Source organism: Chaetura pelagica, unplaced genomic scaffold, assembly GCF_000747805.2.
Source record: "Chaetura pelagica isolate M959 unplaced genomic scaffold, ChaPel_1.0 scaffold453, whole genome shotgun sequence".
Lineage (NCBI taxonomy): Eukaryota > Metazoa > Chordata > Aves > Apodiformes > Apodidae > Chaetura > Chaetura pelagica.
The window spans coordinates 4,519,471-4,535,275 of NW_009952879.1; the positions used below are offsets into that span (position 1 = coordinate 4,519,471).

General features: G+C 40.9%; 1 protein-coding gene across 1 annotated transcript in view; it reads right to left on the reverse strand.

The window, feature by feature from the left end:
* The window catches only part of MCTP2 (multiple C2 domains, transmembrane 2), a 104,111-nt gene that overhangs the window by 59,797 nt on the left and 28,509 nt on the right, over nt 1-15,805 (reverse strand). The window contains exons 8-11 of the mRNA XM_009995347.1: nt 10,966-11,130; nt 9,057-9,187; nt 2,172-2,358; nt 1,222-1,315 (exon numbers count right to left, since the gene is read on the reverse strand). Of these exons, the coding sequence (XP_009993649.1) occupies nt 1,222-1,315; nt 2,172-2,358; nt 9,057-9,187; nt 10,966-11,130 (577 nt within the window). The remainder of the gene's footprint in view (nt 1-1,221; nt 1,316-2,171; nt 2,359-9,056; nt 9,188-10,965; nt 11,131-15,805) is intronic.

Here is a 15,805-nt window from a genome sequence, read left to right on the forward strand (position 1 = left end):
TAGATAGCTCTAGACTTGTCATTTGCCAAAGGTTCTGCTTTGCTGTAGTACAGCTCTTACATTTTTTATTAAGATGCAGTTACACACCTAATTCCATATAGATACATACAATAAGACAATTTAGAAACGCATTTTTGTACAAGCTACCTTTCATTACTGGCAGATTTTTGTTTGCTTGCAAGTTTCAGAAAGTTCTTCAACATTTTGCTGCCTGTACTAACATTTTATTTTTTTTTTTCCATTGCAGCCTTAAGCAATGAACTGAACCTGACACAGCATCATGCTTATCCTTGGGCTTCCTCCTTTGGTTCTTATTTCAGGAGCAATGTTCTCTTACATTACCATGTCCTCATGCATACTAGAGAATGGGCTGAGTGTTCTCTCTCTAGCATCTTTTCTGCCTTTATCGACAAGTTATCTTAAAAAAATTACTATGATAACAAATATACAACACACAATGCTGTGTCTGTGAATTTTGAGCTGCTGCAAGATACAGAGAGGAATTAAAAGGTCTCCAGAATCCTGGAGAAGGTGATGACAAAAATAGTAACATCCAGACAGTTGCTACAGAAAAGTGTTAATGCCCTAGACCTTCCCTGGGGAAACAGGTGTTAGTGTTTAATGCTGTCAGGAACAAGCAAAACTTGAGGTCCATTTCAGCGGAAATTCCATCCTATTCTTGGAGTAAGAGCACCAAAAAGATCATCCCAAATCAAAGCCTCAAATGAGCTGTAAGAGAAAACATCACACTCGCATCCCCATAGCTGGCTAGCTTTCTTTTTTGGGTGACAGCCTGCAGCACCACCCACACCCACACACTCAGCACCATGTCAGATGCCCCCAAAATCTTTCAGTCTCATTCGTGAACTCACAAAACACCCAATAGAAGATGCAGAGGCTGTTTTGCAGGCACCATCACTTTATATTGACTTATTTTACATATTCCTGTTGCGAAATGCAACAGCACACCCTGCTATGTGTGAAGTTATCAGTCACATGGCTTAGACCTAAAAGAAAAATCAGATCTCCATCCACTAAGCCTTGTCACATGCTTCTAGGAGTCAAAACATTTGGTATCTCAGTTCCCTGAGGCAGGTTTCACCACTGGAGAAATGATGGGAAGATTTACTTTTTCGTTTTCAACTGACAGTACTGCATGAAGCCTAAGTAGCACCCACAAGACATTATAGCATCATATGTTGCAAAACAGAAATAAAATACCTGAAAAATCTGCTGCCAACAGATCCACTGCCTTTAAAACTTTGACTTGTAAGAAACCAACATCCTTTATGTCCCGAAAGGAATTCTTTATACACTGCAAGGAAGAAAGCATAAAGATATATTTTGTTTGTAATTCAGTAAGGAAAATGATTTTTTGAAAGAGTAAGTGACTTGCATTTTTAAATCCATTGCTATTGCTGTGGTGTGTCAGTGCAGCAGCTGATATACCCAATCATACATGTTCAGTCTCACTGCATCATGACCCTGAGGTTCATGTCATCAGACACCACCTGCCCCTAAGGAAATTCTCCATTCACATAAATTACTTGTTAATGTTATGATGGAGATTGGAAGGGGCCCTGCATATTTATTTAAGTATCTGCAACTTAAAACAAGAAAGACCTGAAGAAGCAGCACGGGCTGGAAAGGCAACACACTCATTTGGGAGTGAGGAATCTCTCCTTAAAAGTGACTTTAATTTGTGTTGTTCAAATTCCTCATCCTCCATCTCACACCTCATTTCAGGGACATTACTCCTTCTTGCCCAGCTTTTGAAGGTTGAGATGTGAAAGCCACCACATGGCTTTATCTTCCAGCAGTTGAACGTACAGAACACATCCTCAACAAAGGAGGAAAGAAAGCTAAGTATACTACGATCTCTCCATGATATTCAGTGTCTCACATTCCTTGTGATAACCTCTTAATTCAATCCAGGTTTGCACAGAAAAATATTAGTTTCAAACTCAGACACAAGCAGCCAAATTGCTTGAATCTATCTGCCCTGCCAACCTCCTTGTCACTCCAAACATAATAACTTCTCCATGTAATAGTTTTCTCTGGTAGGAGACATGTTATGATGACTGGACAAATCTTTATTTTCCTGTAATTTTGACTGCTTTAAAAGAAAAGGAGGAAAAAGGAAGAGGAAAAACAAAAAGATGCAAACTCACGTAACGCTGTGCAATCTGGTGCCTTTCACTGGGGTCTGCCAGAGGGCAGACACACAGGTCAGAGATAGACACTCCTGTACACGGGGCAACAGCAATCAACATCAGCAGGGACCCTGGATGTTTTTCCAGAGACAGCTCTAAGCAATTGGTCTGCTTTGTTGGCAGGGCAGTGATGTCAACTTGGCACCTAGAAAGACATTGCCGTGGGTTAATAAGAAAAAGAAGCTATGAAAAAAAAGTGCAACATTATATTGATTTCAGTAACATGCAGGCATCAAAACTTACTGCTTGTTTAGAATGGAAAGAATGCAAAAAAAAAAAAAAAGAAGCATCTCAAAATTAAACATGGGAAACCAATTAGCCAGTTTCTACTGTGCTGTCAGTTTTGCTTCTGGTTCACACACTGGTAAGCAGAGGTAAAGGGTTTGGGCTGTGAGTACAGTAGGAAAAGTAAAACTTAACTCTGGCCTGCCTCACTACCCCTCTAAAATCCCCTAGTGCTTTGTGATGGATTTGAGACACAATTTTATTTCACATGGGGGAAAAAAAAGGGGCAAACGTAAAATTTAAAACATTAGCCTAAAATAGATTAGTTTCTTTAGTCACATAGTCCATTTTATGCTACATTATACTGTATGCCCCAATCTCTTTTACAAGCCTTGCTAGAGCCACATTTTCAGCATACTGTTCTATTTCCCAAAGGGAAGGATCGTCTTAAAAGTCCCTCCCAACCCCTGCACATAATACGTATCATTAACCTGATATTTCCCTGCAAAAAAAAAAAAAATTATATATATATCTATAATTAGGAGGAAAAAAAGAGAAACATTCATAAAGAAATCATAATAAAAGATGAGGATGGGCTAAAGCAGAGAGAGATCACTAGACATACGTGAAGGGAGCAGTTAAAAACAACAGAAAAGCCTAATCACTTGGCTCAGCTAAATACCTTCTATTTAGAAGTCCAGTAAATGGAGTGGAACTTGTTTGAACCTCCATGGGCCTTGGCTTTTAAGAACGGGCTGAACAAAAGTTACAGATGAAAAAGGAGGGGGGGTGGAGAGGTGGAAATGAAGGAAGGAGCAGCTTTGTTAGCGCGGTGCAAGGGGAGCCACACTGCTCCAAGGGAGGGCGGGCGGGTGGCAGAGAGCGGGAGCTGTCGCTGCGCTTAACGCCTGCCGACAAGTTTTTATTTAAACTAAACTTGTTAAGGTGTTGTCTTAATAGGCTCAAATTCCACAGGGTTCCCCCAGGTGGGTTTCTTCTGGGTAAATGGTGCATGTAGTGTTCCTGACTGATCCCATTCCAGTAGTAGTGCTGGAGCGGTTTATACCCATCTGCTATAAATTGCGTGCTTTCCGCTCCTTAACAGCCTATTTTCTGTGAGTGCTAAGGGGGGCAAGGAAAAAAAAATAATCCTAAAGCATTTCAGCCTGAAAACCCAACAAACTATGTTACGAAGCAAAAGTCATCGCTCTGATGAGTTTGTGAGTCAACCAGATCTATTAAAACACAGCTCTTTGTGTAAGCTGCTCTCCACCAGAATCAATGGGGCTGCCTTCACCTTAAGTGTGCTCTTTGCTATTCACCGCACTGAACATACAACAGGTTGCAAGTTTACTCTTATTAACTGCTTTCAATTGCTTTGAAAGAGAAAGAAAATAAACCAGGAAGGGTACCAATACTGCTTGGCATGTAGGCTGCCTCTCAACACAATTTCCAAGTGTAAGAGGTTGCATTTGAAGCTCATTGCTATACCTAGAGTCTTCAGAAAGATATGACAAGAGAAGATACACAGAAAGGAAATAAAAAACACCACCAAAAAAAGCAAACATTTGAGAAAAAAGACCTTATCACTTCCACACTGGAGGTCAACATCACCTTGGCTGCACTAACACATTTGCTTCTCAAGCTGCAGCAGTTTTACTGATACTTTTGGTATCAGTGCAAAAGGGGGAATGTGTTGTTATCTGGAGTTTTTTGGTCTTGTTTCTTTTTTTACAGTTGAAGAAACTGAAGCAAGGAGAAGGGAAAACTCAGGGTCATCCAGCTGGTCTGTGGTTCAGCTGGCAATACCGGCCATGTCTCCCACATCAGCATTTCATAAACCACCCACTCACAGTTCAAAACTGGGAAAAGCTGCATTTGCTTTTTCATGTTAAGAACTTTCCATGGGGTAAGAGAGAAAAGACAGCTCGTTCAGACAACACTGTGTCTCCCACCAATAAATAAACTCAGAAATCTCTCGTATCTCAAAGGAAAAGTCAAACATGATTCTAGCCTGTTTTGGCAAACTGAAATTGTTTCTCTTATTAAAAGAATTTGATTAGCCAAAGGTCAAAGAAATGATTGAATATAAGGGTGTGGGGGTTGGAGGGATGCACATGTGGAGGGGAAAACAGCAGGAGATGAAGTACAAGCATTTCTTCCTCAAATCATGTCTGATTTCTGCAGAAACTAACTTCCTTAAAACATCTGTGTTCACTCAAGGTGATGGTATGCCTCTCTATTTTCTTTTGAGGAACTGCAAAGAAAATCCACATTTGCACTTGCAAATGAAAAGAGTCTTAAGGAAAAAAACAAACAAAAAAACCAAACAAAAAACAAAACACAACACAAAACCAATCTGTTTCATTTAGGTTATACAACGTAATTGATCAGACTGCAAAGCATGCAGCTTGGTGAAACAATTAGACATTCAATTTACTAAATAAATTCAGCAGTTTCCACACAAACACTTCTACACTATTAAAAAGAGTCTAATGATTTCCAAACTACTTCCCCCCATCCTCCTGAAACAGAAATGCTTCCTTTCCGTCTTTCTCAGCTTTTTATCTGCAAGACCTTATTACAGATAATTATTTCACAGGAAAAGTGGTGAAAAACTATGACAATGGGCAGAGTATAAAACTAATGGACTCAATCCACTTTTTGCTGAAAAGTTGCCTGATCTGAATGCAAAGGGAAAAACTCAAGATTATCTGTATTTCAGGTGATGCAAATGATTTCCTGAGTTAAGTTCTCAACATAGTAATCCTATCTCAGAATAGGATAGCTCTCTCTGTTGTCATCTTCTGCTACATTTTATATTAAATGCAAGTAGAATCTCTTTGTAGGAGGCAGTTCTGTAAGATAAGAATACTTTGTGCACACCAATGCATCACTTTTTTTAACCACAATTAATTAATGCTTTCCTTCCTTGTCCTGATCAATAGTTAGGTCTACACCTCTGTCTTAACCTCTAGGCCTGCAGAGGATTATACCACAACTTTAGTTCTAATTCAAGATCATTTTTTTTTTACATACAGCCGTCATCTTTACCTGCCAAACTCTTTTTTTCTGCCCATTTTATTTATCTTGCAGAAACATGTTACTTGAGAACACTACAGCAATTTAGGGGTTAAATAATTTAACTTTATCAGTGTTTCGAATGTTAAAATTTCACTAAAATTCTCACAGTAATTATGGAGTTGTATTTTATTACTAAATCCATAGTCCAGCAAATTCTGATGAGTAATATCCTTAAATATGTATAAATACGTATGAGAATATCTGTGCAAATCATTGTCATTTTTCTCCCTGCAAAATTCTTGAAAGCCCTTCACAAAAGAGGTCAGTATCATTATCACAGTAAGATGCATATATGATTAATATTTGGAAAGGAATTTCAAATGCCACAGGTGTCAGGGCTACAATTAATAAGGTCTTATTCTGTCTTATGCTACAGATAAGTTTTGGTTGTCTGAGTCTTCCTACAGCTTGGAGAAATTGAAATTAAAGGTTTGGATTCAGCTATAGTAGATTTTCTGCTCCATCCCAACAGCATGGCCTTTAAAATAAGGATTGTTTCTTGTTGGAAAGACACTGTTTCCTGGAGGCATTCATCATACAGATATTGGATGGACTCCAATCTCATAGCTCATGGTCTTAAGTCTAGCAGTTTTTCTAAAATCTCATTCTTGAGGTAAATATGTGAGGAAAAAACCTCCAACATTTTGCAGCATCTCTTTTTCAAAATGGATCCCTTAATGCAGAAACACTCTCTAACAACGTGGCATAAACAATTTAACTCTGCCTGGACAAATTCAGCACAGTTAACACCTTTGTTTATTAATATACATTAATGTAATCTTCTGTTTATTGCATGCCTCTTATCCCCAAGGACACAAAAAGCACTCAATAAATGTTACCAACAGTTCTGTGCAGACTAAATAGAGGCATTATTTCATCCAGCACCCAAACACAGCCACCCCTAAGTGTTGGACCCTGGCAGTAGAACCACTCTATACTGCAGTATTTTGAGTGAGGGAGAAAAACTGGATCCAGTTGAAAAATCTAAGGAGAACACAGGTAGGCTGAATATAATCTTTTAACTTGCAATGTGCACTGAGAGTGAGGGTTAATTCTGTGATAGGGGTGACATGAAATGATACCGAATGTTTCTTCACTAACTCAGAAGCAAAGGCCACAAGTGTTAGTCTTTAGTACTGGAGGCCCAATGCATTTCTTACTCTACACTTAGAAAAGTCTCCACAGACACTTCAGGTCCTAGTTCAAGAACCATATTTTACCTTGAAACCTGGGAGCAGAGCCACGTTCCAGGGGCTTAAGGAATCCAACCTACATGAAATCCTGGGTCTAAAGGCATTAACAGAGGGGTTTTTTCCATGAAAGTTCAGCAGTCTGGATTATCAGACCTGATTCCACCTTGTGCATCTTCTCAGCTTCATTTAAAATACTGTGTATGTGTGTCTAACCAACACAGTTCAGCCTACATGGCCCTGGGGGAGCATAATGAATCTTAACTCAATCCTCAAATTGACCACAGAGTCCTTAATTAAGATCCAGCAAATTTTGCCTTTTCCATCAAACCATGTGAAGCATTTGAGGGCAGTTGTGTTGCACTGCTGTACGTAGTGACCAAATATAACCCACCAACGTTTTACTAAAGAATCTTCCTTACAGTGATGTTGTGAAATCCAGAAATCTCAAAACCCAACTTGAAAATAATGGAGACAGTAAACATGGCACCTCATAATAATGTTTTGTCTACATAATCCTTTTCCAGTTTAGGCTGCACTTGAACCCTTCATAAAGTATCATTTATTGGGTGGCAAAAGTTTCTACACTGTACAAACAAGGCTTGTTATTACACATTTGCTGTTTACCTATTCTTGCAATCACTCTTTAAAGTCTAGTAGAATTTTTTTTCTGCTTTGATGCTACAGTGCATTTGCTGTGCTTAAGGCAACAACAGCAATATTTTCTCTCGACATAGACAGCAAAAATAACTTTAAGGTAAGTCTAGCACATGCAAGCTTTCCCAGTGCTGAAATCTTTTATAATAGAATAAGTATTTGGCTGATCGTTTTTTGCCACACTGAACACCACCTGCCAGAAGCCAGCAGGAAAGAAAAAAAAATAAGAGAAAAAAAAAAAAAAGGAAAAAAACATAAGGAAGAACTGCTCCAGCATCAGGGAGACTGAACAAGCTGCAAACACTGCTACATTTGTTAACTCTAAACAGAATATCAGAAGTAATAAAAGGAACGACAAGAATGGAAAGAACAGATTCATCTTCAGCCACTTCTCCATGTGATGAGCCATAGCATTCAGCCAGAAAACATTTCCTGCTCTGCAAAACCACAAACATTTGTAGAGCCAAAAAGGGTATTGTTCTTCTCAGTGAATAGTTTCAAACTACTGGAATGCTTAAAGTAAGAGAATGTTCTTATGAGTTACTGTTATTTAGTCAGCAAGTTGTGAAACCCTCACCAGGTGAGAATGGCAAACTGCGGACAGGATCCCTGCCCCTAGGGATTTAGAGGTTGTGGCACTGATCCTGCAAGCAGATAAGCACCCAGAGACCAAAGAGAGGCCCTGGTAAATTAAGTGGTTCTTGGAGCTGCTGGCTGTAGCCAATTGTGCAGATGCAGTTCAAGGAGATGAGTCTAGAGGACAACACCACAAGGCAAAATAAGGGAGGAGGCAACAGGAGGAAAGATATGGTTAATACTAGGAAAAAAAAAGCTTACCAATACTGTACAAAATAAGGAATTTGAGGGGAAGGGAAAGAATAGGATGTAAGAGTAGGAATCATATTCTATTCCTACTAAGAAATTTAGATAAAAGGTTAAACTGATAACTCACAAAACATCTCATCTGCTCATGTGGCATTCGATCATTACGTGAAAATTTGAAGCTATAAAAGAACATTGCAGTGGAACAAAATATGGTACCAGCCAGCTGATGGATAAACCACCTTTGAGGCCACCCCTGGGAAATGCTGCTTTAAGCAACATGAGCTCGTGCAATAGCGTGGGGCACCAAATCCACTGATACCAGTCCTTTGTGGCACTGGGGAAGAGTTCACCCAACTAAAGCAAGCTCAGGTAACAGGACCCACATGTAAACAAGACTACAACGACATGCCCCTGAGATGCAAACAGAGAAAAGGGACACCAGTGCCACTCAAAAGGAACACAAAGTTCCCCAAGGTGACACCAGTCTGAGGCTGCAAATCAAGCCTGCACAGCAGGAGAGGCCTGGAGCGGTATCACCATTCACATGCAGACAAGTACTGCCTCCTGGCTGCCACCAGCTCTCCCAGCAACCACTGCCACTGAGCTCCCACAGGATTTGGGATTTTGCAGTGTGAACAGAGTCGGCTTGGGTGTCTCTGCATTCAGGTCATGGTTAATCAATTACCTAGTAATAGGTTTTAATAAACATACAGAGGCATCCAGACATGACTGGAACAAGGAGAGAAACATATAGTATACTACTTGTAATGAAAACAAATTGATGAATTATTTTTTTTTAAAGTATATAAAAATCACATTTGTCTCTTTAACTTAACATCTTCCAAAAAAAACCCAGACTTACGTTCCCAAAAGCTCCTCATGCTTTTTGTTATCCTTTCTCCAGACCTCTATGTCCAACATATCCTTCCTGTCAGAGAAGTAGTGAAAATCAAACTGTTCCCTCCACTGAGGATTTGCACTCTTACACAGTGTCTAGAAAACATGCAGTTATAGTATTTACTTTTCTTAAACGGTACTTATTTACACAGTAAAGCACATATCAATTCTTCTACAAGAACAAGGGTGGATGTTAGAGCATCAAATACTAAGGGCATTCCAACCAAAGATCCTCAGCCCATCACACACAGTCTCATCTTCCTCTCTCCCAGCCATGACAAATATACAAGCGTGATATGAATAACTGGCTGGAGCAATTCTGAAATGCAAGGTGGATCCATCAGCTCCACTTCCAGTGGACTATGGTTATATTCAACCTCATACACTGAAAGAAATCAACGACTAAACCTTTTGCGAACTAAGACCTGAAAACAAGTTTGAATGACTTCAGGAACCTAATTAAATATTTTTCACCCTTTTGTGTGAAGATATAGGCAAAGAAGGAGCAGCCTTGAAATTATCAACACCCAGTTAGTTTGGTATCTATAAATTGTCCCTCTGAGTTGGGTGGGATTGCTCATGTGATCAGGTTACTCTGAGTACTCACTGGATTGGGACCTGCAGTTTAGATCACGCTACACTACCCACCATCAGTATCAGCACGGCCACTGTGAGAACAGGAGATAGGATTAGCTGGACCATGACTAGGATTTCTTCCACCCTGTCTCTTTGCTGGACCATGAGAGATCATGCTTCATAAGCTGAATAAACTCCAGGAAAGAACATGCCAATTTGAAGTCTGATTAGGGTGCAAAAGCAGCAGTCCCCAACTTTTAGTGGACCTCAGGCAGAAAAACTAAGCAATTAGCTCCCTGCAGGCCACATAATGTACCTGACTTCTCATTTTAAACCTTTTAATTTTCTATGACTGCAAACACTGCAGTCTTGCAGACTCATGACACAGGTTACGGACCATTAAAGAGAAACATAAAAAGGAATCTTAACTCCAATAATGTATATTTATTCTAAAATAACTAACCCATGTGTTAATTTTCAAAGCTGCTTTTCTAAATGAAAACATTGTATTATGACCCTTGGTTTGAGGTCCAATGTGGGGGACAGAGTGCAAGTTTCAGATGCACCCACATCTGAATGTTATGCTCTGTACATTTTTACAGGAGGGGTTTGTTTCCTCCTCCCTCCACACTTCCAGTTCATGACACACAGAACTCTTGCTTTTTCAACAGGATATTATTCTAATTATACCCTCCCTCCTTACTACACTTTGGAGATGAAATGTGTGTCTTTGGGAATCCCATTAATTTCTTAGATTACCATGAAACAGTACTGGATACAAGTAAACACAGCCTGAAAGAATAAAAAATCAAATGAAAACCATGGTGTATTCTATGTGTTGGTGGGGTGATTGAGGGGCAGGTTCTGCTATCTCTAACGTTTTTCAAGAAAGGTGCTATAAAAAAAATAATAATTCCCCTGCACTGGCAACCACTTCAGGTCTGCTTTTCCAGCATACCTAACATTGCAAATCCAACTTCTGTATTGGCAGAGAACAAAACACATGTGTGATGCATGTAGCTTTATTTCATTTCATAGTTATGTCAAACATCCATCCATATGATGAGTATGCTAAATGCACAAAACAGATACACACAATATTCTTAACTTCCTATTTCTATACTGGCATGTAAAACATATTAGTAAAACGTTAATGTGCCGGATCTGGTCTCCTGGTTTTAATCTTGTTTATGCTAAAGAGACTCAAGAATAATTCCATCTGAGGTATCAACACCAATAAAAGAAACACCAAGGATCTTAGTGGCTTGAGCAAACTTCAGAAAATCCTTAATACTTACCTTACTCTTGTATCTTTGATCTCCCAGTTTGAGGAGAATAAAAATCTCTGTCAAGGCCCCTCTGGAGATGTTCTTCCCCTCCAAGAGCGTGATGGTGACCAGCCCATTCCACAACTGGTTCTTGCGCAAAGAGTCGGAGAGTCGCACGCTCCGCATGAAGCTCGACTGAAAAGCAAGTCAGCAACACATTTACACACCCAAACCAACATTTTCATGCTCAAACTAACTCTGATACAAAAGCACCAGAAACAAAAGAGGTACCACGATCCCCCGGGAGTAAGCAGAGAATGGAGGGCAGTAATATGCTATGGATTTTCTGCCTGTACTGTACTAAGGCTGGTCCCGTGAAGGGACTGTGTTCACTCAGTATCAGAGCAGAACCAGCAGGGTCAGCTTAGACCAGCAGAGCTAACCTGGCCAAGCTCTGGTAAGAACAGACCTCAAGCATTGAGAGCAATCTGTCACCTTGGCTCAGGGAAAGGCACAGGGGAGTGCTGGGGAGGAAAGTGAGAGGAGAGAAAGTAAACTCTTAAATGCCTCCAGCTACATCCGTTAAATGCAGGTCTGTTCCTTCTGGGGAAACAGCCCACAGTGATAATGTCTGTGGCCAGGTGAAAGGCTGAACACACATCTTCCGCATCCTCAATCATTCAACCGATCGTTGGCCGCATTAGCTCTGTGCCTGCTGCCTTTGGAGCTCCTACTTCCAGAAACCAAGCTCACGAATCAAAAATACTGACGCCTGCTGAAAAAACACTGACACCACCAGGGTCTTTATCTGGAGTTATGGATACCTGGTAGCCACATTTGTTACCTTCACAGCTCCATCCTACATAGCATGGCTGCGCTAACAGTTTGCTAACTGGCAATATTTTATTGGACAGAGGATGATTAAATAGGCCTTTATTTGGGGGGAGTGAGCTGGAAACATTAAAACTCAAGGCTATACTTTTCTTCTTGCAGTAAAAATCCTGCCATATTTTATTCTTGTGAAGCAACTTTTAACTCGCCACACTTCGGAGCTTCAATCATGTCATATACAGGTGGGAGCAAGATGGAGGAGAAGATCTCACAAGTCACTTTAGAACAGGACGTGTTAGCTTTAAAAGCAAGAAATGTTGTTGCTAAATAAAACGATTGCAAAAGCACCTGATGCCTGAAGATTACTTTTTATGGATCAATTACCCAGCAACAAAATTCTTAAATCATGGGCGGTGAACTCACTTTTTTTTTACTTGCTTTTTACTGGTTAAAAAGACCTAACTCTTTGAGTCCCACAAGCACATTAATACACTTCTATTTAAACACCCCATTTGGCTTTCCTGGCACACTGGTTAAAAATTCCTACCTTTAAAAAGAAAACGAGATTTTGATTCATACATCCAGCTGCAATGTAATTTCTTCTTCTCTTTTTCTCCCCTCCTGCCCCCTTTTTTTTTTTTTTAAGTTTGTCTTTTAGGCCAAAAAAGCTAAAGCATGACTGTTCCCATGGACATACTTCAAAGTCCCGGCAGATATATTCCTCCCTAAACACTGCAACTATTTCAAAATCCTTTTTATAAAAAAGGGAGTAATGTCCACAAGGGATCAAAGGGCATTCTACAGTCTGGCAATCGCCTTAGAAAAATGGCAGTGCTTCCATGAAATATGCCCTAAAATAATTTTGCAGCTTGGTATGTCCTAATTTCAAATTGGATGTTTATCTTGGAAAGGCTTCTATCTAACTTGTCCATAAAACAGCTCCACTTAGCTCTATGAGCCCTGTGAAAATGGAATCCAAAGCTGGCTATTAAAGGGGCCTGGAGATTGCTTCCATATGGCGTAACAGCATGGGAGTGGAGGGCTAAAGCCTACAGCAGGCGCTGCTTGGCTTGAGCTCCCCATCTATCCATGGACACTCGTTGCATTACACCAGAACATCTGGATTATTGCTTGTAATGTCCCTGGGAAATATCCACTTCCCATCAAAGCCTTTATCTATCTCAGTTGTACTTTGAACATTTTAGTATTTAACATAGTCATGTTTGATGTGATGTACTTGCTGCTTTAGGACCAAGGATTTTCCCTCCCCTCCTCGCTCCTTCCTCAGAGAAGGAAGAGGCATTTGATGTTAGTTCACACACAAAAAAACCCGGACAAAGTTTATTATCCACGTTACAATTTCTTTTAAAAACAAAGCATCCAGTTCTCTTCAAAGCTTCCAGGCTGACAGTTGTTATCACTCCGTTTTCAAATCGGATTTGGATTCTTTTCATTTTTTAACCAGGCCAGTATTTTCAGGAGTCACTCAGCACTGGGGGTCTTCCTACCCAAATTCTGTAGCATACATAACCCCCGCCCTTTAGCCACTGACTTGACAGTTCAAAGGGCTGCTGGGAGGTGCCCAAATTAGCCCAGATTCCAGGCGGTCCCAGGAAAAATCAGCACCTGCACTTCAGGATTACTAGAGCACATTGCAATGCATCAACTCTGACCTTTCAAAACAGGTGGCCCCTCGCAAATGCCGTCCCTGGCTACTTTCTGGACAAGATCTAGCATCACTTCAGAGCATCATGCTGGATAGAGGAGCCAAGATGTTTGCAACTGGTTTGGGGCATAGCGTTGATCTGCAGCACCTTGACACAGGCTCAGCGGCTGCAGTGCGTTTCCTGCCTCCTTCACCCAGATCTGCCACCACCACAAACCTCTCTCCAAATGAAGCAGCATGGAACCCAAGAAGTCTGCTTGCTTCACACCCCTGCAAGATAGCCTGTCACATTAGGAATGCTTTAAATTTCCTGCACGTTCCCAGGTCTCTCCTACAGCATAAGCTCAGCAGGTCTGGCATGACTCCTGTGCCCCGTGTCATCTATGTGCACACCGAAGACCCGCTCTGCAAATGTTCTGTCACCACCTTTCCACCTTCCCAGGCATTTGGCAGGCTGTTCCTCTGACCACCCCGATGGAAATCCCAGCCAAACAGGCAGTATCTCAGATTCCACTCCCAATTGCTGGAAGGAAGCACATCTGGGAGAACCGAGATGTGTGGTAGACCCACAGACCTGGACCATCAATGAGTCAACTTTAGTGTTGCCTGGGGAAGCCTGTGCTACAGAAAATGCCTCCCAAGTGACAGGAAAATGATATTGTACTATTTATTTTTAAAATCTTGCCTCCTCTCAGATACTCTGCACCTACTCATTTCAAACTGATTTACAGAGTTAATTGATTAAACTTCACAGCCTCCCTCTGAGCTGGCAAAACTATTGCAGAGCAGAGCACAGAGAATTCCGACAAAGTTACTCAGAAGCAAAACAAGCACTAAAAAACACCCCAAACACTTTCCCCTCTCTCCAGCCATCACTGTACTAACCTGTCTTCACAAGGAGACCAAAAAATCAAAGCCCCTGTCTGTACTGACCAGAAAAAGAGGACATAACTGCTTAATAAGTGACAACTTTGAAGTATTTTTATCTATTCAGCTCTTCACTTTCCCTGTTACTTTCCAGCCTACAGATGCCTCTACATTTGGGTACTTCAGCTCCTCCTGCTGCTGGACCAAAGCTCTTGCCAGCTGTGCTCCCAGACTGGGTGCGAGGTCCTTCAGACCTCTCCTGCTATATTTTCCTGCAAACTCTCTGCAATCATCCAGCTCACACTCTGGCTATGTCCCAGACCAAAGTAAAGGTGCTTTGCTGAGGTACAGAAAAATTGGCTGAATCAGGCTACAGGGCTTAAAACTAGGAAACATATGCTCTATGATGGAAGTTGGCACATGTCCCAAGGCCAAGACATTAGATAAGTTTACTTATCCCACCCTCAGCTCCCCCCACTGCTTCTGAAATCAAGATAGCCTTCAAACCAGAATTGGAGGAGTTGTGTCCAGAAAGAGCTCTGTTTCTGTTCTGGGTTCTATGTACAAATAAGCACTGATACCATAAAGGTCATCTTTAGGAGCAGTACATTGCTGTAAAACAGAGAACATCTTAAACAAAAAGAATCCCTCAAACAAGACAGCCAGAAAGAAAACAATAAGCACAAGAATATCCAGAAAGCTTTACCCTTAAAAACATGAGCCCATGTTTAATGCAGATTTAGGGACTGTGCAATATCAGGTAAGCAACGAGTAGTCTTCTCTGAAGCCAAAGTATAGGCTGGTGATAGAACAGGACAATGACAGGTGAGGAACAGAAGATGGTTCCTCTCTACTGCTTACAAAGAACATTTGCCCAGAAAACATCCCACACCTCTGCATACAAAAACTGAAAACCAGTGCTCACAATACCATTTTCAGAACGTATTTCCTGGTTTCAAAATGAATACAAAAGCTTCTCACACCTACTTTCTATTTTTTATTGCTTTCTGGTTTTCATTTAAAGAAGAAGGCTGGACAGGAATGACCAGGTGGGCCATATTCTGCTTTCACAGAGCCAAATGGGAGAGGAGAGAGAATGATGGAGCTTTGGAGAGAAAAGAAGCGGCTCATTGACCCAGCTTCTCAAAATCCTTTAGGAGCTCAAGTCTCCCTGATAACACCATTTGTATATAATCTCCCTCCATAGGCACCTGGTGAATCCCCTCTGGTGAATCAAGGCAGCTTTCAAATCTGTCTCTTTTCCTGACACACATACATGCCCCAAGTTCAAACTTGTTTTTGAAGCAATAAAGAGATGCAGAAAAAATGGTACATTTAAATGACACGGTGAGGTGGCCAAGTGTGAAGCGCACCCGTCTCTCCCATCCTTCATCTAAAAGGATGAGACAGGACAACAGAAACCCTGCTGCAGCCCCCGCCAAGAGGTCAGCGTCAAAACTGGGCCACATAATCTGCCATTGGAGAAAACAACAACACGCAGATCGG